Raw genomic sequence first — 23,427 nt, 5'->3', positions numbered from 1 at the left:
CAGCCGATGAATGAATACAGGGGAACATTTTTTGTCCCAAACACTTAAGAGTATGCATCTGAGCCAGAAGTCACGTTTCTCTTGATCATATGAATGAACCAATATGTACTATAAATTGCAGGTTCTGAACTATTACATTTTAATCCTGTTCTTTAAAAGAGGCTCCCAGAACAGCTAACAAATTACTACAGAAGAGGCAGTCCCTGCCCTTGAGCTTCATCTAGAAGGGCACGGCACAAAAGCAAAATGGACCAGGGTGGAAAGAGAAAATACATGGACGCTGGCTAATGTTCTTAGTTACAAGTTCAAAAGACCAGTTGGGACAGAATAGCTCCAGGACAGGAGGCACCTGAAGTTCATAGCCTTTTAGGAGCACAAATTGAGCGGCTCTGCATCCCTTCTCTTTCTCCCTTTGCTGCAGGCTGATGCCGGCTGACAGTCGATGGAGGGAGGAGCCTGGCCCCGTCTTCTGGATCTGGAGGGTCAAGAAGAGATATGCAAGGCGGCAGCAACAAAGCAGTAAAGCATGATGTACATGCAACTAACTTTGTTTTGTGTGATATTACAAGAACAGTTAAATCTAAGTAAATGGTCATGGCGATTAAATATATTATTATTATAATGTTTTAATATTTTCTTTTGTTGTTGTGCCACTACGCCCTATGTTCACATTTATATTAACTGGGGAGAACGACTGCACAAATAAACCCGCACAGCGGCAACTTTTTCTTCTCGGGACAGCCCTGCTCGCTCCCCCCACCCCCGTCCCTCTTCAGAGGGCTGCCTGCTTCTCCCACGACCCGCCACTTCCTTCCTTCCGCCTTCTTTTGTCCTCCCCTTTAAAGCTTCCGATTCCTCTCGGAGGCCAGCCGCGCCACCTCGAGCCTCCCCTTTAACGCCCCGCTCCTTCCTCCGCCGGAAGCGGTCATGCTGGGTCCCGGCGATACAGGAAGCGGATGAGCCTGGCACTTGCCTTCCATCCGTGGGGGCTGCGCGCGAGGGGGGGCCCAGTTGGGGGTTTGGGAGGGGGGAGGGGCAGAAGGAGGGCGCCCCCCCTTTTTGAGGCGGCGGCGGCGAGGAGGAAGAGCAGCAGGGGGAGAGGGCGCGCCGGGAAGGTGTGGCGGTAGCGGCGGCGGGTCCATGGCGCGGCGCGGGCGGGGGAGCCGGAGCCGGGGCTGAGCGCCCTGTCCGCCCATGGAACCCGCCCCGGCGGCGGCGGCGGCAGCAGCAGAAGCAGCACCACCAGCAGCAGCAGCCGGCGAAGGCGTGTTGGCGGAGGACGACGAGGAGGTGGAGGCGCCGCCGGTCATCTACACCATGGAGAACAAGCCCATCGTCACCTGTGAGTGACCCGGGAGTCGAGGAGGGGAAGGCAGGCAGGTGGGCGGTGGGCCGCCCCCCACAACGAAACCCCCGGGAGGGAGGACTTGATGCTTTCCTGCTGGGCTCCGTGGGGTTCGCCTCTGGCGGGCCCTTTCTCTTAACTCCGCTTCTGGAAGACCTCCTGCAAACGCCGGCAGTAGGGAGAGGGAAATCCACCCCCCCCAAAAAAAACCCAACACCCCACCTTCCCCCATGTGTTCTGAGATGGGCGGCGATTGCACGTGTGTATGGAAGACCTTCGAGCACCCAAGGGTCCTGCTGCTGGCCACGGGAAGCTTTAGCGTATGTGGACTGGATAGCCAAGAGACAGGGCTCCCCCCCGCATCCCGATATGGTCTGGGATGTGCGGTGTTTGCACATGTTTTAATGTATGTGCAGACGGTTGACAGGATGGATGTGCAGGTACCCCTCGTGCATTTTTATGCTTCTTTCACACCTTGCACTGGGTGGTTGTTCTCCCCTCCCCATTCTCCCAAATGTAAGGAGAGAAAAAGGGGAGTCAGCTCAAGTTGCTGTGTCTGTGACTAAGCTGGGTTTTCAAACCTCAGGTGCAAGTAGTGTGTCTTAGTTGTTTGGTGTGGAGAGCTCGGAGCTACAAACATTTCGTATATATTTCTGTTACATATTAGCCAGCGGCTTAATTGTCCTTGCTCTCCTAATGAATTAGGTGGGGCCCTGCGAAATGCTTGAAGCTGTCTAAAGTGTCTAATTAACTAGGTTGCTCTGTGGCATAGTTAAAGAAGTAGCAATAAATACTATAAACAATGTAAATTGTATGTTAAAGAAAATTTCTGCTGTTTCCTTTCAGCCTGATTTAAAAAAACCACCCCAAAGTTAAATTGTTGTAAGGAGATGTTAATAGGCCTGTGTCTTTGGGGACATGCTTCAGAGTAAACAACAATGAAAGCATGGCTGTGTGGCCATGTGATGCGGCCTTTGATCAAGCCACAGTTCTTGAGCCTCAGTTTTGCAAATATAAAGAGGAAGATAGCAGTATTCTCCTTCACATGATGTGTTTGAGGGTATATGCAGTTAAGTTGTATATTGCTTATGTTAAATAAGAAGAGTGGTGATAATGTGTGCAGGGTGTATTGGGACGCGTACTGATTTGGGTATGGGCCAGTAAGTGACTGACTTTCTGGTAGATGTGTTTAAGATCATGCAGAAGTTTTTTTTTAGTACTGTGATGTCTCTCTTAACCCAGATGTTTTGCAGTACTAAAAACATAGTGGTGTTTTTTTCCCCTTTAAAAAAAACAATAATTCCATAAAACAACTGAACAGTTAACATCTACAGGGGGGCTTCAGCTAAGTTTATTCAGAGTAACCCCACTGAAATGAATGGCCTAACTTAGTCATGTTAAATAATTTCAGTGGTTCTACTCTGAACATAACTTAGTTGAATACAAACCCCAGATTATCTAACTCAAGAGTCGAACCAGATTGTTATGGGAAAAGTAGATTAAAGGTGATCAACTCCAGAGTTGGTCACGACTGGACCTAATGGTCAGGGGTCCTGTTACCTTTTTAGTTCAGTTGAAGTTGACATAAATATATAATTATTAGCAGAGAGCAATCTAGTTATTTATTATAGATATATTAGCATTACAGTGGTACCTCGGGTTAAGTACTTAATTCGTTCTGGAGGTCTGTTCTTAACCTGAAACTGTTCTTAACCTGAAGCACCACTTTAGCTAATGGGGCCTCCTGCTGCTGCGCCGCCGCCGGAGCGTGATTTCTGTTCTCATCCTGAAGCAAAGTTCTTAACCCAAGGTACTATTTCTGGGTTAGCCGAGTCTGTAACCTGAAGCGTATGTAACCTGAAGTGTATGTAACCCGAGGTACCACTGTATATATGTGTGTAAATGTACAAAAGAAATTTGCATATATAAAATCAGCATTTATAAAACATTCTAGGGTGTTCAAAACACTACATAGGTGCTATTACAACATTTTGTGCAATGACCCTGAAAGGTAAGTAAGGATATTATTGTGCCCATATTGAAGATTGTGTGTCTTTATATGCATGTGCCTTATGCCAACTGGGAAATGTATGGCTTAGAAACATGTAATCTTAGGGATGTCCCTGCTCACTTCACCAGCTCTCACATCATTCTTAAGTTTATATGGATTGTGGATTCAACTGTCAGTTGTAATTTCTTATGATGTCATGCAAGCATTGTTTTCTTGAGTATGGATATAAGGTTCAACATCTATGTTTCTGTCAGATACTTGCTAATCTACACTCCACTGTATTGCAGATCACCTTTTAATAAATATATATTTTAGCACTTTTAAAAAGGTTGCTTTTTCACATTTCTGGTGTATACTAATGATAGTAAAACTGATAGTTGGAGGCTGCAATCTTATGCACACTTCTGTAGATGTAAGCTCTGTTGAAGTCACTGGGACTTACTTCTGAGTAAACATGCATACGATTACATTGAAAATCGGACTTCACTGCTTTCTGTGAAGTAAGTATTAACCACTTTGTTCTTTGGTTCTGAAAATATTTTTCATAAGTCTCATTTAATTTGAGATTTTAATTGAACATTGAGTCTAATAGGGCTTACTCCCAATTAAGTGAGCACAGGATTGTGCTATAACTACTTTTTACATAAGCGTAGAAGAACGCAGCTTCAGAACTTGGGTAACTTCCTGGACCAGCAGGATACTTCTCAAATCTCACCATCTTTTAACTCTTGGCACCAGAGTTTATGATTCATTTTATAAGAAAGTCAATTGTTGGCAAGAGAGGGGCACTCAAATATAACTCCATCCAGAGTTTTCATCTTTCCAAATTGCCATAGTTATTATATTCAGATAAGACTGAAGGGGGAAGGGGATGTGAACTTTGAACCTGTCAGCAAAAGTAAAACACCGAGCAGTAACAGTTTTAAAACTTTGGACCAACATCAACAATGGAAGGCAGACTGAAATAAAAAAGGTATTTATGGCCCATTTAAAAGAGGCTGAAGAAGCTGGCAAATAGGGGTTGGTTCATTCCATGAGGTGGCGTTTCACAGCAGTGAAGTTTAATCTTGACTGGGTCTGCAATAAAGGGCTCTGTGGCCAGTTTTAGAGGTTGTATATGTAGTCCTTCAAACAATCTGGTCTCAAACCATTTAGGCTTTAAAGGGAATAACCACTTTAGTAGAAGAGGTGCAACTGCCAAATCAGACGAAACTGGTAAAGGCTGTCCTAGGAACAATGCAACCTGCACTGCCATAGATAATATAGAATTTGAGAGGAACTCCCAAGCTGTATGTTTGGCCTTCAGGAGGAGTGCAGTACCATCCATGATTAGTTATGTTTAGGCAACGACCATTTTGCATGAGACTGCTGACGCGTGTGCTGCTTTCGACCCCGGAGTGGGGCAGGGGCAGAACAGACTTAAACGCAACGGCTGACTTGTGCATTGACTTGGAACGCATCTCCTGTTCAAATGGGGAGTTGCCTGTACTTCACCTAGATCAGAAGATTTATATTCCCACAGTTCATCTGTCTAATCACAGCTTGCTCTCATCCATCACACTTCCAGACACCTTATACTGCTTCCCTGGGACCAGCAGATGCAAATGAGAGCCAGAGCTGTGTTGATTAAGACAGGACAGGGATTCTTCAGCTGGTATACCCCAATTTTTCCATATTGCAAGGGGATTAGTAGGTGATCTGTGGCAATAGGAATTCTCTGCATTCCTTGGGGTGACTATGGGAACTGAAGGAGGATGGCTAGGGTTTTGGCAGTCTGTTTCTTACCTGTGAGCATGCTTTGCCTTGGAGTTCTAGTTGCAACTTGGAGTTTTTGGTGAGTGTTTGTTTCTGTTCTGAAGTGGAGTAACTGTAAGAGGTCTGAGATCATAAGTGTTATCCATTTGCTCTTTCCTGGATGCTTGGGTGTCAGCCTTGGCTGTTTGTTATTTTGTCTAAAGTACTTTCTTTGTATAGTGTCATTATACCACTGTTCCCATCACCAAGTTCCCCTTAGCCTCTTGTATGCTAACAGTTCTGAAATCCATAGACATAGCCCATGCCACTCATCTTAATAGGTTGGGATGTATACCTTTGTTTACTCTAGCATTTAAATATTTACTGCTTGTGGCTATAGACCATTCCAAGAGTATCCTATACAGTACTCACATTGTGAGAGAGGATAGTATAATGTGGCTCTCCATTCACTCCAGTGAGAATGTTTTTATTTATACTAGCTTTGTAGGTCTAACTACGCTAGACGAGGATGCAGGAACAGTGCCTGAGCTTCGGGATTAAGCTGGCCACTACTCTGATCCTCCTCCAGTATGTCTTCATCTTTACCTGTTATACTATGACACATAATCTGTGCTGACTTAACAGTATTGTAATGTCACCAGTGTTCGAAGTTTGCCAGGCATGTTTTGCTACTGGAGTAGGTCCAATTGCGACTACATGGAGGTATCTAGATGCCAGGTTGGCAACTGACATCTCTATCAATCCAGCTGATTCGTACACAGTCCTCCGTAATCACATCAAGGAAAGTAAGTGCAGGGCTGACTACAGATATATTTGAATGTGCTGCTGACTTTCCACAGACCACCCAAATGGAACTCACAAACCATAGTTAAAAAACCTCTGCCTTAGTCTGTAGGTAATATCATTTCCATTTCCACTGTGTGTGTTTCTCCTTCTTGCATACTTGAACAGGTGAATTGTTTGTAAGAGCAAGCTACAGTCAAGCAATGTAGTTTAGATCATAGAATTGTAGCGTTGGAAGAGACTGCGAGGGTCATCCAACCCCCCTGGCAAATAGACATTCAGTTGTGGCGACCGTAACCTAGGTTCAAGGTGCCATTTGGCACTTAGCTTATATAACTGAGTTTCTAACACAGAATGTCATTTATGCTATCACAACTTTACAGTGGTGGTGTAACTTGGAGTAATGCCAGCACAAGAGATTTCATATTAATTCCATTGTCATGTAGGCAGTATAACTGAAGGACTAGGTTGCACTGTTAATCTGTTGAGAATATTAAAATTATTTGGTTTGTGAAGTTTCTCACTATAAGTAATCTGTCTGAATTACAAATACATGTTGGAAGTGCAATGCTGTGATATTTTTTCCTGAGTACCTACGGCAAGAGCTAAACTAAATTTGTCTTGTTTTAATATCATGCTCTAGATTGTGTCCATGCTATCCCATTGTTTAAACTGAGAAATGTAAGTTAGAAATATTGCAGTTCACTTTCGGCTAGTTTGATAAAACCAAACACCTTGGATATAATTTTTTATAGAAAGAAGTTCTGTATTTGTAGCATTTTATTATTTGAAAAGTTCTAAAATTGGTAACCAAAAACCGTTTAGATCCATCAGAACATTAGTTTGGCTGTGTAAGTGGAGTTAATGTTTTTCTGTTGCATGCTGAACTCTGTAAATATGTTTGCTACAGTGTGGCATGTTCTGGTGAATTCTGAGTGATAACAGTTTAGTTATTGTGAATTCCAAATACAGTGTGTACAGCGACAAATTCCAGAAGAGCAACTATGTTAATTTTGCAGTAAAAAAGAAAATAAGCATTGGTGACTGTTTGTGAACATTCGTAGTCAAGAGTCAGTGGTTTCATTTGCATGTAAGGCAAAGCCACCTGTGCTAAAACATGTATGAGTATAGTTTGTGTTTTTTGTATAATTTTTAGCAAATAAATTTGGCAGGCTGACACTAGTCGAAGTTAGTTAGATTAGAATGTGTGTGAGTGGTGGCAGCATGTTGGTGCTATCTTGCTCCACACTTAGTTAAGAGGGGGAACAAACCACACAGTGACCAGCCCAGTCTCAACCAGCACTTGTGGTTTGTTTCTCTCAAACCACAATTGGGAAGCTAAGAACAAACCTTGGCTTCAGATCAAGAGAAATAAACCACAAGTGTTGGTTTGGACAAAACACTAAGCCAGCCATTCTGTGATTTGTTTCTCTGTTCAAGGAAATGAGAAATGCTTGAGCATGTTAACAGTGGCCAGCATTGTGTCTGAATGCAGTTAGTTTCTGAGAATGAAACTTATTGAGAAGTGGAATACAACTGTAACTCATGTTTATGCACAAATGGGAGAAACAACAATTTGAGAAGGTGGAAATATAACTAAATAGGAATGCAAATATTTTCTAGGGTTGTTGTGGGTAATTTGAAAGTACAAAAGTGTTCAGTCAACTCCACAGGTTGGCTGATGTATGTTTTCCCTGGGTCTAAGTCTAGTGTTTTTTTCAGTTTGCTTCTGTTGTAGGTTTATGAGTTATAAGTCATTCAGGTGTGTGTATTAAATTTCAGTGAGGACTGGGGCATGTTTGGTCCCATAAGATATTGTGTTCCTTGGAAACTCATGTTCTCTGAAGTTTGGAGAGAATTGTCGAGTGCCCTTGCCAGGAATTCTTCCCTTGCACTAGGAGACTGCTGTCCTGGTGTAGGGGTTGTGTGGCAGTCCGGCAGACTTTTTGGCATGGAAAATTTTACCTGAAGCAAAAATGCTTGAAAGCCACTAGAGAGTGACATGTGTGCTGTATTCCAGCTGGTAACTGAAGGAATGTATTTCTGTTATTTAATCTTAAGGTTAAACAACAATACAGTGGTACGTCGGGTTACATACACTTCAGGTTATGTACGCTTCAGGTTACAGACTCCGCTAACCCAGAAATAGTACCTCGGGTTAAGAACTTTGCTTTAGGATGAAAACAGAAATCGTGCTCCGGCAGCGTGGCGGCAGCGGGAGGCCCCATTAGCTAAAGTGGTGCTTCAGGTTAAGAACAGTTTCAGGTTAAGAACGGACCTCTGGAACGAATTAAGTACTTAACCCGAGGTACCACTGTATAGTCTGTGCTTGAAGATGCACAACCTTATATATTGTAACGTAAAAAGAAAAAAAAATGGGGAGGGAAGACACAAGTAATCATATTATTGCATCCTCGTTTTCATGGGTGTTGCATTCTGGGTTATAGTGCATGTACGTTCCGCCTCCACCCACTCCCAGGACTGAAAATGGTGTGCACATCAGCAGTTGCACGTGCCTTGAACACACACAAAGTGGGAGTTGCCTGTACTAAGGAGAAGAAACTTTAGCTCTGTTTGGGGTTTTGGGCCATTGGTTCATCTCTTAATTATGTTCAAAGCTATTTGCCATTCACTAAATAGTTGAACCATTGGTGTCCAGAAAGTTAATTTATTGTACGAGCTCAGATTAGCACTGAAGGTAAAGTAGAAATAAATGAAACCCTTTTGAAATTCCACTCAAGGGGTTATACGATAGCAATGGGATCATGAACAGTTCTACCAAACACTGTCCTGTATCTGAACTGGAAGAGCTGCGGCTGAAACTTAAAATGTGGCAGCTTTGAAATGAATGAAAGTTAGGACCAAACAAAGAGGCACAATGCTGGCTTTAAATGTAGGTAGGCTCATTTACCACCCACTATAGCAGTAATTTTTGAGTACACATTCAGAAGAAATATTTCAAATTCCTAGATGCTACTACTAAATTGTACGAGCTCAACATTATTTTTAGCCTATTTGAATTCTTCGGTTTGGTGTGAACCTAGTGTAATGTTTTCTCACTGGGAGTGCTTCTGGAATGCTGTTTCTTGCATGTGAGTCTTTGCTGGAAAAATCTATGTGGTCTTTTACCTCCCTGTGGGTTTGCACATGAGAGTCTTTCCAAAAACACTCCCTTGGAAGAAAATCTTAGAATCTACTCTTAGCGTACTGTTCAAAAGTTTAAAACTCAGATTTTCAGCAAGTTGTGCAAGCTGGCAAAGGCAGAGATTTGTCCTAGTGGGCCTGTTTAGATATTAGATGTTGGAAAATTACAGACACAAAAACATTGATTTCTGATTACATAAACTCATACAGTGGATTCTTTTTGAGCACCCCAGGATGTTGATTCTGTTACAGCCATGCTGTGTCTGCTGGATTTGTCTTATTAACTTTGTTGTGTCCTATGAGAAAATTTATCTGAGTTATTTTCTGTGTGTCAGTTTATCACCTGCTAGTAAAACAGAATATTTTTTAAAAATGCATCTTTCTTAATTTATAATTTATTATGCTGTTTTTGTATCATGATCCTCCTCCAAACAGGAGCACAGGGTGACTAACGACATAAAGGTATATAGCAATACATTGAATAAAACAATACAGAATTGAAATCACTTACAAAGCTTAGCAGAAATAGTCAACCACCTCAGCTGCTCCAAGAGATGGGCAGGGCATGGCAACTCATGGAATCTTCGGCAGACCTGAACAAGAATCCAATAATTTTGCACATTCCCTCTGGAATGGAATGCTTGGTTAAATGTTAATGGGATGATGATCCATGCTGTTCTGTTGTTCAAATCGTTCCTTTACATTTGGCATGATTTGACGACTTTCCATGAAAGTTAATTGTCAGCACGTAACATTGGCTTGGTAAGTTCACATGCCCACTTTCACAGTGTAAAGAGACTATGAAACTGACTTGCCAACTGAATGTGAGCTTGTGTGGAGCAGTAAATCTGAAAACTCAGACATTTTGAGTTTTGGATCCAGTTGAAAGGCTGAAAAGAGATCACTGGTTGGCAAAAGCAGTTCGGGGGATTTAGGGTGTGGCAGCTCAGAGGCAAGTATTTCCTGCTGTTTTTCTTGCTTCTCCAGCCTTGTAATACCTGCTCAGTTGTTCCCATGTACATAAATCGAATTGTACAGATGTAAGTTTCCAGTAATCATCCAAAAGGAACAGACTGCTTCTTTGGAATTTGCTTTGCTTGGGGACGTGAATAGAACGAAACTGTATGCTTGGTTCATTCAAAAAACCTTTAAACAATGGTTGGCCTCATGCTAGAAGCCTCTTGCTATATTGTGAACAAGTTATCCCATAGGCAGTTCCTAGCTTCTCCTAGAGTGCTCTGGATTTTTAAATTGAAAATTTCAATCCTCAGCCTTCACTACACCAGTGGAGTAAAGTTGATACTAAATAGGTAAATTTTATATTTAAAGGCAGAAGCCACGTGCAATGATAGTATACCATGAACAGAAGCAGAGCACTGCTTGCAGAACATGCCAGCAGTGCAGAATACTGGAGGAAGAACATCCAGCACTCCTATTATGTAGGGGTGCTGCTTCTTCATCATCACACATCATACTTATTATAAGATCATTTGTTCTGAAAGGACCAATTACAATAAGCAGGAGGAGGCAGGAGAGTGGCTGCTAGGCACATATCCTGGCATGCCCCTGCGTAACAGATGACACTACTGGTAGTCTATTTATTTTACAGTGGCAATGCAGTAAGCCTCAACTTACACAGGGGGTATATTCTGGGATTCATGCCTAAAGCCAAAATTGTATATAGTCAAAACACATTGGATGTAGTGGCAGGTATAATTGCCAAAGTCTTTCCCCCCAGATACCCACTCCCAATCCACTTTTAATTCTTTTAATTCTTCCAAGCACATAGAGCTGAATGCACACAAGTTAAATGTGCATAAGTTGCAGGCTTACTTTTCAGGAGCTCTTCTTCTGAGAAATGTATTTGGTGCAAGAATACCCTTGAGTATCCCACGTGTTCGGTGTAAGATTTTTCTCCATTACCTCCAGTTATACATCTTGTCCCTAGAAACTGAGAATATACCGTATTTTTCGCACCATAGGGCGCACCGGACCATAGGGCGCACCCAGTTTTTAGGAGGGGCGAAACAAGAAAAAAAACATTCCCCCCCCAGCCCCAAAGAGCAACGTACAGGCTGCACAGAACCTCTCCCTGCCAGAGGGGTTGCGCGCAGCTATGGAAGAAGGCAAGGCAGCGAGCGGGATGGATCCCGCTCGCTGTTTTGGCTTCCCCTTTAGCCCCATGCAGCCTCTCCCTCTCGGGAGAGGCTGCGTGGGGCTAAAGAATCCATAGCCCCGTGCAGCCTCTCCTTGCCGGAGGGGTTGCGCGCAGCTATGGAAGAAGGCAAGGCAGCGAGCGGGATGGATCCCGCTCGCTGTTTTGGCTTCCCCTTTAGCCTGTGCAGCCTCTCCTTGCCGGGAGACGCTGCGCAGGGCTAAAGAAGCCATAGCCCCGTGCAGCCTCTCCCTGCCGGAGGGGTTGCACGCGGCTATGGCACAAGCCTGCATTCGCTCCATAGGACGCATACACATTTCCTCTCAATTTTTGGAGGGGAAAAACTGCGTCCAATAGAGCGAAAAATACGGTACATTTCTCTTATTAATCTTATTAATCTGATGTGCGACAACAATTAGCTGTTAAGCTACTATATGAGAGAAGGTTGGTCCAGGAACCATAGACTTAACATTGAAATTGAAACGGCCTCTATAAACCAAAATTCCCATTTGAGATTTTCACATTGCACATATAAAGTGCCAAATATAGAACACTCAAGTATACAGGGGTGATAAGAAGAGACTGTGGAGGAATGCTTCTCCTTTGCGTGCTGCACTTCTGCAGACTGTTCAGAAAAGGTGAAATACCAAGTTGTTGTAAACTTCTTAGGTTGAGCTGTGAAATTCTTCAGGGGAATGCTAAAAATTCTATTTTTATCTGTTGCTACCAATAATGTCAATAGTTGAAATCAACAGAAAATAGCTATTTCTTGGAATGTAATAAATACTGAGTGCTTTTATTTTTTATTTTTGCATTTGGAGTGCTCCTGTCTGTTCTTCTGTAAACTAGTGTTTGTGCCGTTTTTATTATTCTATGTATGTAAATATTTTGCATGTAGTGTTTCAACATTGCCTTCACAATCACTTGCTCAGTGATCAGTTTTACAAATGTGCAAGAATGAAATTGATGATGTATGTCCTCCTTTAATGCTTTCAGATAAAGAGAAAATACCTAAAAGTAATGTTAAATCTTTTTTAGACTTCTAGCCAGTTCTGTTTCAGGTATTTTGGTCAGACAGTACTGTTTTATGTATCCATTCATGAATCACATCTCTGCCAAAGAGCATCTAAAGCAACTTGCAGCCCTGAAACATAACAGTCACTTTAAGAAAATCTAATCTTATCATTGAAAACGCTAGTAGCACAAACTTACCATAAAACTAGTACAAGAAACCTAAAGCTAGTCTGCAGACTAACATTTTTCTTAACAGAGCGTTAAGATGAAACAGCAACACAGTTTTCATAAAAAGCATTGGTAAAATCAGTCATATAACACAAAAAGCAGCAGAATAAAATAAATTCCCATTAGAACCAAATACAAAAATAGTACACATTTAAAATATCAGTATAGAGCTATCAAATACTAATTTAATCTGGTCACTAAAGCCTGGTGTGTTCAGAAGGATTATGATGTTTACGTTTTGGAGAATTCTGGGGCAGCAAAGCTAATGAATGCCCCAGTGCCATGGTTGTACAGGCTAGGGACTTGATCCTCAAGCCTGATTATGACCAAATTTCAAATAACATAGGACCTAGCTACCACTTCACCACAAAACTTCTAATCTACGTACCTGTCTCAAACCCGCTGTGTTGAAGGCCTTGCAAACCCAGGCACACCTGAGTCCTGAGACACAACAAAGAAGTGCATGTGTGGCTTGTTGGTGGCGGCAGCAATTGCAGCGTTCCCTGCTAGGGTGGGAGCTTCCTGGGCTTGCTGGTTGAACTATAACAAGACGGCTAGCACAGTGTGGTGCCCTCCAGATGCTGTTGGACTCCAGCTTCCATTATCGCTGACCATTGGCTGTGCAGCCTGTGGCTGATAGGTGGGAGTTCAGCAACCTTTGGAGTTGTCTACTATGCTATATATTATTACTTGTTTCTGTTCTGTTGCAAATGTAAATATATTTGACTGCTGATTTCTCTTCCCCTCCTCCTCCGGTGACTAACACATAGTGGCCCGCATCCAGAGTTCCTGTGAATGTAATTTGCTTACAGGAACCTACTGCTAGAGGAAGCAGGCGGGGAGCTGATTTTTTTGCTGATTCCTCCTTCTCCCTGAAAATCTGCTCTGGAGATTTGGGGATCCCCTGTATGTCAGATAATGTGGGGGTTTGATAGGGGGAATTGGAGAAAATTGCCTCCCTTTCCTCCATGGGGAGCATCCGTTGGATTGCATTCCCTTCTGCAATAAACTTTTCTGTTTGCAGAACAGTAATTTGTGTGTTTCGTTATTGTCTTGTCCTCATATCAAAATGTAGGGCAAATGTCTGTTTTCTTGACATTTATAGCCGATTCCCAGTGTATGCACCGTGAGCAAAGTACACTTGATGTATCATAACAGCTTTAAGAGTCCTGCTGGATCAGACCATCTTGCCAGCATTTTGATTCTCACCAGGGCTTGGCAATATCAGGATTTCAACATCATGATATATCACCAGCTATATAGCAATATAGCTAAAGTAATACAGCAATATATCATGATGTCTGAAAATAAGGAGGGAGAAGGAATTAAGGTGGGGAAGCAGCAGCAGCTGAGTGTTGATTCCTAGATTTGTATTGCTCTCTCCATATCAGCCCTGCAATAGCCAGGCAGCTACACCATAGGGTTCTTTGCTCCTGTTGTGCATACCAGTGTTAGAAACTCGGATATATAAGCTAGGCACCAAAATGGTTAAACAACAGTTACAGTTGCCAAAACGGAATGTCTAGTTGCCATTTCTCGGCGAGATATCTCTATAAAGTTGTATTCTACAAATGATTTACTGACTGTGATTGATTATCAGTTTAACATCGGGTTAGTTCAAATGGCAACCTTGAGCTAGGTTAAGAATTTTGAGAACTAAAAGGAGAAAAGTCAAATGATCCAGGAACAGTCCACATATATATTGGCCTATTCCTGCCTTTTTTCTTCATGCTGACTACTGCTGCTCAGGCTGCTCAGAAAAAGAGTTTTAGAAATTCATTCTGATTGTGCAGATAAAATATATCTGATAGAATTCTACAGGATGGGTTATTAATGTGTGAAAACAGTCCCCAGGCATGCACCTCCTGATGCCCAGGCATCTTCACTTGGTTTAAAGTGGTTTCGGACTGATTTCGAACACTGCTTTCAATGAGTGTAATTCAGATGGGAATGCTAGTGAATTTATTTATACCATGCACCCCTTCTGGTACCCTCTACTACTGAACTGAGCTATATTGATGGTGGTAGGAATAATGATGGTGGGCCCAGCTAGAGAACTGGCATTTGCCAAAGTTTGCCGTGGGTTTAGGAGGGGCGGGGTTGGTGGAGTGATACCATCCCAAGCAAGAATAAGAAACTAACCAGGCATCTCACATCCTCTCCTGTCAGTAAGTGGTGATGACCATAGCAACTGGGTCCAAGGGAAATGTTGAGAGGTAATGTGTTCCAGCAAGGAACCACTCACATACGTGTGTTACGCTGATAGGTTGTATACCAGCACTTCGCTGCTTCACAGCAAAAGGGAACTAGCTTTGATTGCATAAGACCTTAAGTGTCACGTGGTGACCTCCAAACCCATATTGGGAACATGCAGCAGTTTATTACTCTGTGGAAAAGTCCCCCATGCACTTGGGGAATATGTCTAATGCTGTTTAGTAATGTTTTTTAAATGAGATGGTCGGGACATAATTTTAAAACCTTAGTTGACAGTTTCGTCCATTATCCGCAAATAACTTGTGAGATAGTCCAAAATGGAAATTGTGCATTATTTGAAAATTTGAGATGCATTAATTTATTAGAAGATGACTTGGGGATTATTTTAGCTGAAAAAAATGAAAGTAAACAAAAGGTGGTGTCAAAGTGTCAATCTTTGACTTGTGTTTTTGTCATGGGACTTTTAGTAGAAAATGTAGGAGCAGTTGTCAAACATGCAGCACCTGATGTTTAGTCTTCCTTAAGCTTTCCATCTTGGTGTTCTTTGCTACGGCATTTGGATTTAGTGTAAAACTGTTTGTGCAGTTAGTTCTCCAAGTTGTGTAGTTGTAACCTTCCAGCCCATAGCTCCTTCTTGGCCTCTGCCAATAGAATAAATTATGTAGCTTATTCCACATGCATAATTTTGGAGGTTTGTTTCACACAGAGGTTGTTTGCAAACCCAGCCTTAGGCGACATTGCTACACTTCTTTTCTGACAAAATGCTAAGTGCCACTGCCTGCTTTTCCAGCTTTGTGGTTGCCTTGTTTAGAACATCCCACTGATCACTCAGATATCTCTTTGTGCACATTCCCACTATTACAGGAAGACCACAACTTTTATGTTAATCCTTACTTAGCATTAATGAACCTCTGTTCCCAAAGCCTAATCTGCCAGCCTTGCAAAATAACTTTGTAATCCTATCTGCCCTTTAACTGATACACAGCCGCTCTGTGCTTTCTTCCTTGTTTTCTCATCATAACCCTGTATTTTACTCCTTCCCTCCCCTACCTGTGAAAAGACTACAGTATTGGAGCACTATTGTAATAGCTGACTTCATTATTGTTCGCTATTTATAGGCGTACTTATAACAGAATTCTTGGGGCAGTTTACTTTGGGGAATAAGCCAAATTAAAAATTAATAACGAAAACAATAAAATATGATGTAGCTGAAAACCCAGGTAGCAGAGAGTAAAACAATTAAGAGGTAAAAGAGATTTAAAACACCCTGTGCAGTAGCTGATTTAAAAGGCCTGGTGGCAGGACCGCCCCAGCATTCTCAACTGTTTGCAGAAGGACAATGACTAGTCTCTTTAAAATCCAAGGGACTGGGCTCTTAAAAATCCAAGGGATTGCCAGAGCAGAATATTATTCTGGCATAACGTGAATCTTTTATTGGCAGAGAGTCTGAAGTACACTGATTTGGAGAATTTCTAACATGTTGGCAATGGCTCTTACTTGATAATTGCAAAGATGACAGTAAGCTGAACGTTGCTGCTCCTGACAGAAACTTATTTGAAGAAATAGTGAGATGATTATTGCACATGCATTTTATTTTCATTGGACTCATAGTCTGATGGAAAAGGAGAGCATAAATGATGTGGTATGAGAAACAGTTTTCCTATTCAGCATCCATTTCCTCCAAATCAAAGTTTTAAAAGCTATTACAGTTTTAAGTACTCTGCAAAATGTAGTTGGAAGGACAGTTTCTACTGAAAAATTACAGAGCTGATCATTTTCTACCATTACTTTTCCCAGATTTTTTAAATAATAAAAACATTCAAATTGCGCCATTAGAACTCAAAGCTGCAGTAATTTTTTCCTGTGCCAAAATCTAGCATGTTCTGAAATGATAGGCATGGTAGGATTTAGAAAACCTTTAGTGCAGCCAATTAAATATCAGTTATCAACTGATTATGATTTTACTTCATATATTAATACTGAATCTTCCTGTGTTCAGGCTTTTGTAGATAAAATCACACCATCTACGTGCAAGAGAGAAGTACAGACTTGGAATAATTCAGAGTTACACACAAGTACAAAAATTATGCAGGGAAAAAGCCCTAAGGGGTAAAAGAGCCCCTGAACATCTCCACAAAAACTCAGTTTTGTGGAGTGCTGAGAGGAGGCAAACCCTGACAACCTGGTGGAAGAGAGAGATAGAATGGAGTGCTTGGAACAGGTGGACAAAGACATTATAGATTGTAGATACAGGTAACTGACTAGTAAGAACCATTCTCTGAGCTAGGAAGTGACCTATCCAATATTGAGATGTTTCTTCTATGTGAACTTAGTTGCGGTGTGGCAGGAATCAGCATTGGCATAGTGGGATTCCCCGTGCCCTCAATGCCATCCCCAAATCTGCTCTGAGGTGTTGGGAGACTGCCAGAACAGATTTAAGGGAGCACAGTGGGAGGAGAAGGGGATAATGTTCTATTATGCAAGGAGAAATCCTTACATTGATGGGACATTCACCATAGAACTATGTTGAATACAACCCCTAATGTATATATGTTGCCTTTAGATTCTTGTTCCACACCTGCCAATAGCTAAGGCATACTGTAAAAAATGTCTAATAATTGGAACTTAAATGGATAATAGTCACAATAACCAGAATTTTATATTTTTGTTTCTCAGGTGCTGGTGATCAGAATCTCTTCAGTTCTCTGTATCCAACACTTTCTCAGCAACTCCCAAGAGATCCCATGGAATGGAGAAGGTAGTTCCACTTTTCTTCATTATATGCATTGGGCAAGGAATCAGTGCAGTGATGCACTCTAGCAGTCTCTTGACAAGACTTGAGATGAGTTTAGAAAGAAGGAATAGACATTGCAAGTTTTCAGAGCTGTGAAGTAGCTCGCAATTAATTGTTGCGCCTTTTACTTTGTTCTGTCTCATTGTCTTAAAAGTAGAACTATTCTGGCTAAAAGTTTTGGGTGGATGCTGCAAACATAATTCCTGTTTCAGAATAGAATATGTGTTAAGATAATAGAAGAATGTAAATAGAAATCACTTGAAAATGAGGGATTCACCTATTCTAACTGTTCATAAGATTCATGGTAAACAAAAAATGGAATGTCTTCCATGAAAAACTTCTGTAAGTTCAGGTTTGCTTTTTGTAAGAGAAGATAAGTTTACCCAATTTTTAAATACGTTGTACTACTGCATCTGGATTTCTGAACTGAGTATTGCCATCTTACCATAGCCAATATATTTGCCCTACATGCTTTCTTTTTCTCAGCTTTGTTCTGTGTGTAGTAATATCCGTGTTCTATATACTATTCAGATCTTATGGGCGTGCTCCTAAGATGATTCATCTGGAATCTAATTTTGTACAATTTAAAGAAGAACTACTACCTAAAGAAGGGAACAAAGCTCTTCTGACATTTCCCTTTCTCCATATATATTGGACAGAATGCTGTGTAAGTATGGGTGTGTGTTTTAAAACATGAACTAACAGCTAGGTAATTTGTAGTTAGCTTTGCATTCTCTTATAGTTTGTGGGTGAACTTATTCAACTCAGGGGCAAGGGGAACTCTGTGCCAACTAAAATTATGCCTCATCTAGTTAGCAAAACTAGTGTTAACAGTGTGTATTTAAAGTAAACTGTTGAAGAATCTTTTACAGAGAGTTCTGTCAAGTGAAAATACTAGAGTCCCCCCCCCCAATTCAGTTTGATAGTTTTAGAACTCCCCACCCCCTGGCATTCCAGGAAAAAGCATTTCAAGTATGTTTCAGTAAACCTGATGTTGTGTTTTAATCTCTTATATCCTTAGGACACAGAAGTATACAAAGCTACAGTAAAAGATGACATCACCAAGTGGCAGAATGTCCTAAAAGTTCACAGCTCTATGGATTGGTTAATTGTAGTGGTAGAGTGTGATGCCAAGAAAAAAAACAAAACGAACATCCTTCCCCGAACATCTATAGTAGATAAAATAAGAAATGACTTCTGTAACAAGCAGAGTGACAGGTAAGTAATTCTGGAGCTTAAGAATTTTAATTTATTGTATTTGTAGCTGGACAACTTTTGATGGTCTTCCATCTGAGAAAAGGGTGGGGCATCTTGGGCCCTCTTCATGTTGCAGGACTGCAGCTCCCATCCTTCTGACCATTGGGTGTACTATTTGGGGCTGGTGAGAGTTGGAATCCACAATGTATCTTAGCAGTGTAAGGTTAGACCCTTGTTATATCCAAAAGTAGTGGGAAAGAGAAGCTTCAGAGCTCGATCTGTTCCTGCCATTAGAGATGCTGGGGGACTGCTTCAGATATTATGTTTGCATGTTGTCAACATCACAGAAGTCTAGTGCTTGTCAGCTTGCTTACAAAAACAATTTAGATCCTAGATAACTAAGATTGTTATACTGTCAAACACGGCTTAAATTTTGTATCTTTGTGGCAGCTCTTAGAAAGAATATTTGTTATTATTCTTGAGTCTCTTCTAAATGATATCATCTAGTATTTATCAACAAATCAATTTTTCCTAGTAAGTTATGAGAGGGTAAAAGATAACCTTGTTCTACAAGCGATCTGATACTTCTTCAGGTATTCATGGGCTCCAACTCCTGTCAGCCTCAGTCAGTAGCTGGGGATGATTGAAGTTGTAATCAAGCAACGTTTGGCTCTCCACAGGTTCCACACCTCTGATTTAAAATTTGCTTGCTTATTTTAAGAATAATTCTAATACATGTGAAGTGGTCCTTTAGTTTGTACTTATTTTGTAACTTTTGGAACACATGCTGTAGAACTATATAGTGTGAGAATATGTATACAAGGGCTTATTAGAAACCTGGACATACCACATTAGTTGAGAGGATTCCATACTAGGCATTATTCAGTGCTGCAGTTGCACAAGAACACTCAAAACAGTTCCCTGCACTGTTATACGTTTGTTTGTTTGTTCATTTGTTCATTCATCCATTCATTCCTATGTTGCTTATATGCCAAAATGGCTTCTACTATTCTACTGCAGCCTCAGTGCTCCCTGAGGGGGCACTCAGGAGAGGCCTGACATGTAGGACAAGAGGAAGTGGGGAATTGGTGGAAATAAGGCAGAGGCAGCTCACTTTTATATTTATATATGTACATTTGTACTCTAGCCTGTCTTTAAAACTCAGACCAATTAGCACTTGGATAAAACATACAGTCATGCTGGCCACATGACCCAGAAGCTGTCTGCGGACAAACGTCGGCTCCCTTGGCCTATAGAGCGAGATGAGCGCTGCAACCCCAGAGTCAGCCACGACTGGACCTAATGGTCAGGGGTCCCTTTACCTTACCTTTAAAACATACACTTAACTTGCAGTGGAAATAGCTCTTGTTGTTACTCTCTGACAAATCACATAGTTTCTTAGGGTGTAAGTCACAAAGTTACAAAGTTGAAGTTCCATGAAGTCCATGCTTAGAAATCATTTGATAGAAAGAAACCACAGGGTTTTGTAACCGGTGAGTGTTGCAAAATAGGCTGGTGAAAGAAAATATTTCAGAATATTTTGAAACAAAAAATAGCCTGTTGACTTTCTTCCAGTTTGACCACTTTCACAAAACTTTCCAAATGAAAATACGCATTCTTGTTCAGCCAGGAACAGAGCAAAGTGGCAAAGATTTAAGTCTAGCTCAGCTGGCAGAGCATGAGACTCTTAAAGAACCTCAGGGTCATGGGTTTGAGCCCCACATGGGGCAAAAGATTCCTGCATTGCAGGGGGTTGGACTTGAATTCTGTGATTCCTCCTCTGGAAGAAAGCAGGGCCAGCAAGAAATGTCCACTCAAGAGGCTTCTGCCTTTTGGTGGGAAGCGGGGGTGGGTGGGTGGAATCCAATATAGTGCTAAGGAGAACATTCGGCCAGTGCAGTGATTCCTGTTCTGGCGCTCTCCCAACCCTCCAGAGCAGATTTAGGGATGGTGCATGGGAAGGTGGGAGGGTAAGTCCTGTTGTTCAAGTGAACATTGGTGCACCATGGGGCATGTCAATACAGCGCTGTTCAAATTTATTTTTGTCCTAATGCTGCTATGCAGGGCAGGGTGGGATTGCTAATATTAACAGGGCCCCTTTTGAGCTGCCAATAGAGGCCAGGTTTGCTTGGGTCTCGCCATTTTCTCAGCCTTGTCTTTCTCCTCACACTTTTGCAGTTAGATAGGAAATAATGATGCACTAAAGCAGCTCGTATTTCCACTCTCCATTGCTAAAGTTGTGTCCTTAGGCGGCACTGCTCCTTTGCTGCCTGCTCTCTTATTGGCTTAATCAGAATGGAAAGTTGGATACCCTGGATAACAGGCTGGCCTATTTTACTAACATTGGGATATTTTTGGAAGGAGGACAGAGGTTGTGTGTACACACACACACATATCATGCCGCATGCAGATATTATTTAGGTACCTCTGAGGAGTTCCTTTTGACCAAACCTCTTCTAAGCACTCTGTGTCCTTTTTCTTTACTTCCTTACTTTATAACACCTCAGTGCAAGTGATCTGTCTTGGGTTTTTGCTTGTGAAAGCCTTCAACACTGAAACCTTGAAACTGGGTGGTTCTTCCCTACAGATGGGATGTCTCTTGTTGGCCCCTCCACTTTGTCTTAGGAGGAGCACTTTTTAATCTTTTACATTTGTTTTGTTTTATAGATTTTTTTTTTGGTATTTTAAAACACCTTGAGACTCTGCTGGTTTGAAGGGATATATAACTAAACCCTTTTCCTGTTATTCTTGCTAAAAAGAAAGTAACCTCCTGGCAAGTCTAGTATCCCATTTGATTTGTCCACTCTTGACCAAAATCTTAATTAATCTAGCTCAGTTGGTTAGAGCATGGTGCTGATAACATCAAGGTCGCAGGTTCGATCCCCCATAAGGGACAGCTGCATATTCCTGTATTGCAGGAGGTTGGACTAGATGATCCTCAGGGTCCCTTCCAACGTGTATGATTATACGATTTTATGATTCTTTCCTCCTTACAGATGTGTAGTGCTATCTGACCCCTTGAAAGACTCTTCCCGCTCTCAGGAGTCCTGGAATGCCTTCTTGACAAAACTCAGGACCCTGCTTCTCATGTCTTTTACCAAAAACCTTGGCAAATTTGAGGATGACATGAGAACTTTGAGGGAGAAGAGGACGGAGCCAGGATGGAGTTTTTGTGAATATTTTATGGTCCAGGTATAGTAAAGCAGTCTGTGGAAAAATAAACCTTTTTAAAACTAGTCTTGTACTGCTTGCATCCAACAATGTGTTTGCATTAAACTGTTTCCTTTAAACTGCGTAGAGCTAAAATCATGAGCAAAAGTTTTTGTTTCAGTGTTTCATTTTTCTTGCATGAGTCAATTTAGCTACCTTGCACAGAGCTTATAGGAAAGGGATCTAAAGATGCCAACCAGTACCCACTTTGTACCACCACGATTAACACATTTTCAAGAGTGAAGACTTTTCTTAAAAATTGGCCCTTGATTTCCTAAGAGTAGTCTTCGGTTATTTTTGCCAGGCGGGGGGCGGGGGAGATACCAAGTACTGTACATTTTTTGTTGCTACTGTTTTGTTGCTTCCATTTTGTTTCACGGTATTAACATATTTTTCTTTATATATTAAAAGGAAGAATTGGCCTTTGTCTTTGAAATGCTGCAGCAATTTGAGGATGCCCTTGTGCAATACGATGAGCTGGATGCCCTGTTCTCCCAGTATGTTGTCAACTTTGGAGCTGGTGGTAAGTAGTTAAATCAGAAGTGTAATTGAGCATTTCCATGAAGAGATCTGATGACTTTTGCTTTGCAGAATTAAATTCGAGCAATCCAAGGGTTACATATAATCCACTTGATTGTGTAAACTTTTTATTTCCCTGTAATAAAAAGTGTATTCAACAGAAAACTTTAATACGGATGTGTGTAGCTTAATTCACATTGCTTCAATGTGCCAGGTGTCGTTACCTCTCACTGTGTTTTGCATAGATGGTGCAAACTGGCTGACTTTTTTCTGCCAACCGGTGCGAAGCTGGAATGGGCTGGTTCTTCGTAAGCCAATAGACATGGAGAAAAGAGAACTGATTCAGAACCAGGAAGCCACTCTGTTAGACCTGCGCAGTTACCTCTTTTCTCGCCAGTGCACATTGCTGATCTTTCTCCAGAGACCATGGGAGGTATCTCAGCGAGCGCTAGAACTTCTCCACAACTGTGTGCAAGAGCTAAAGCTCCTTGAAGTAAGTTTATGTAAATTAATCAGTCAAGTGATTTAATGCTTAAATTTCCTCCCTAGCTCCTTGTTTTGCTCTGGATTATAGAGTGACCTAAACAGGGGTGGGCAAAAGAGAGATTGGGGTCTGCGGGTAGATTTCTGGGTGATTTGAAGTATGTCAGCAAGGATTCATACTCCTTATCATTTAACGATAGCTACAACCAAAAGATAGATAGATAGATAGATGATAGATGATAGATAGATAGATAGATAGATAGATAGATAGATAGATAAAATATAAAAAAATTTAAAGTCTATTATGATGAGAAATGCTGGTGGAGGTAGGAACCAGGAGTAGATTTTTGTGTGTGAAAGAACTGTGAGCTCAATTCTGTTACTAAAAACAAATTCCTGATCCCAGCCGAGTGTCTGCTCATAGTTTACATTGCCTCCTGACACTATTTGCACCTGACTTCTTTTTGTTGGGTCTTGGGGTTCTAATAAAAAGACAGACCCAAAGTAAATCCTGCAAACCTGAAGTCTTCCCAACCCTGAGCTTAAGGGTCGTTTAGGGTGGCAAGAACTTGAGC

General features: G+C 41.5%; 1 protein-coding gene across 1 annotated transcript in view; it reads left to right on the top strand.

Moving 5' to 3' along the window:
- Window positions 1-1,094: 1,094 nt before the first annotated feature.
- The window catches only part of TRAPPC10 (trafficking protein particle complex subunit 10), a 44,330-nt gene continuing 21,997 nt past the window's right edge, over window positions 1,095-23,427 (top strand). Inside the window, exons 1-7 of the mRNA XM_083612511.1 lie at window positions 1,095-1,342; window positions 17,326-17,407; window positions 17,975-18,110; window positions 18,465-18,661; window positions 21,637-21,832; window positions 22,262-22,373; window positions 22,615-22,862. Coding sequence (XP_083468637.1) covers window positions 1,195-1,342; window positions 17,326-17,407; window positions 17,975-18,110; window positions 18,465-18,661; window positions 21,637-21,832; window positions 22,262-22,373; window positions 22,615-22,862 — 1,119 coding nt within the window. The 5' untranslated portion in view covers window positions 1,095-1,194. The remainder of the gene's footprint in view (window positions 1,343-17,325; window positions 17,408-17,974; window positions 18,111-18,464; window positions 18,662-21,636; window positions 21,833-22,261; window positions 22,374-22,614; window positions 22,863-23,427) is intronic.

Source organism: Podarcis filfolensis (genome assembly GCF_964270895.1).
Source record: "Podarcis filfolensis genome assembly, chromosome: 4".
Classification (NCBI taxonomy): Eukaryota; Metazoa; Chordata; class Lepidosauria; order Squamata; family Lacertidae; genus Podarcis; species Podarcis filfolensis.
The sequence above is the reverse complement of the archived record's forward strand: the minus strand, read 5'-3'. Positions and strand labels throughout refer to the sequence as shown.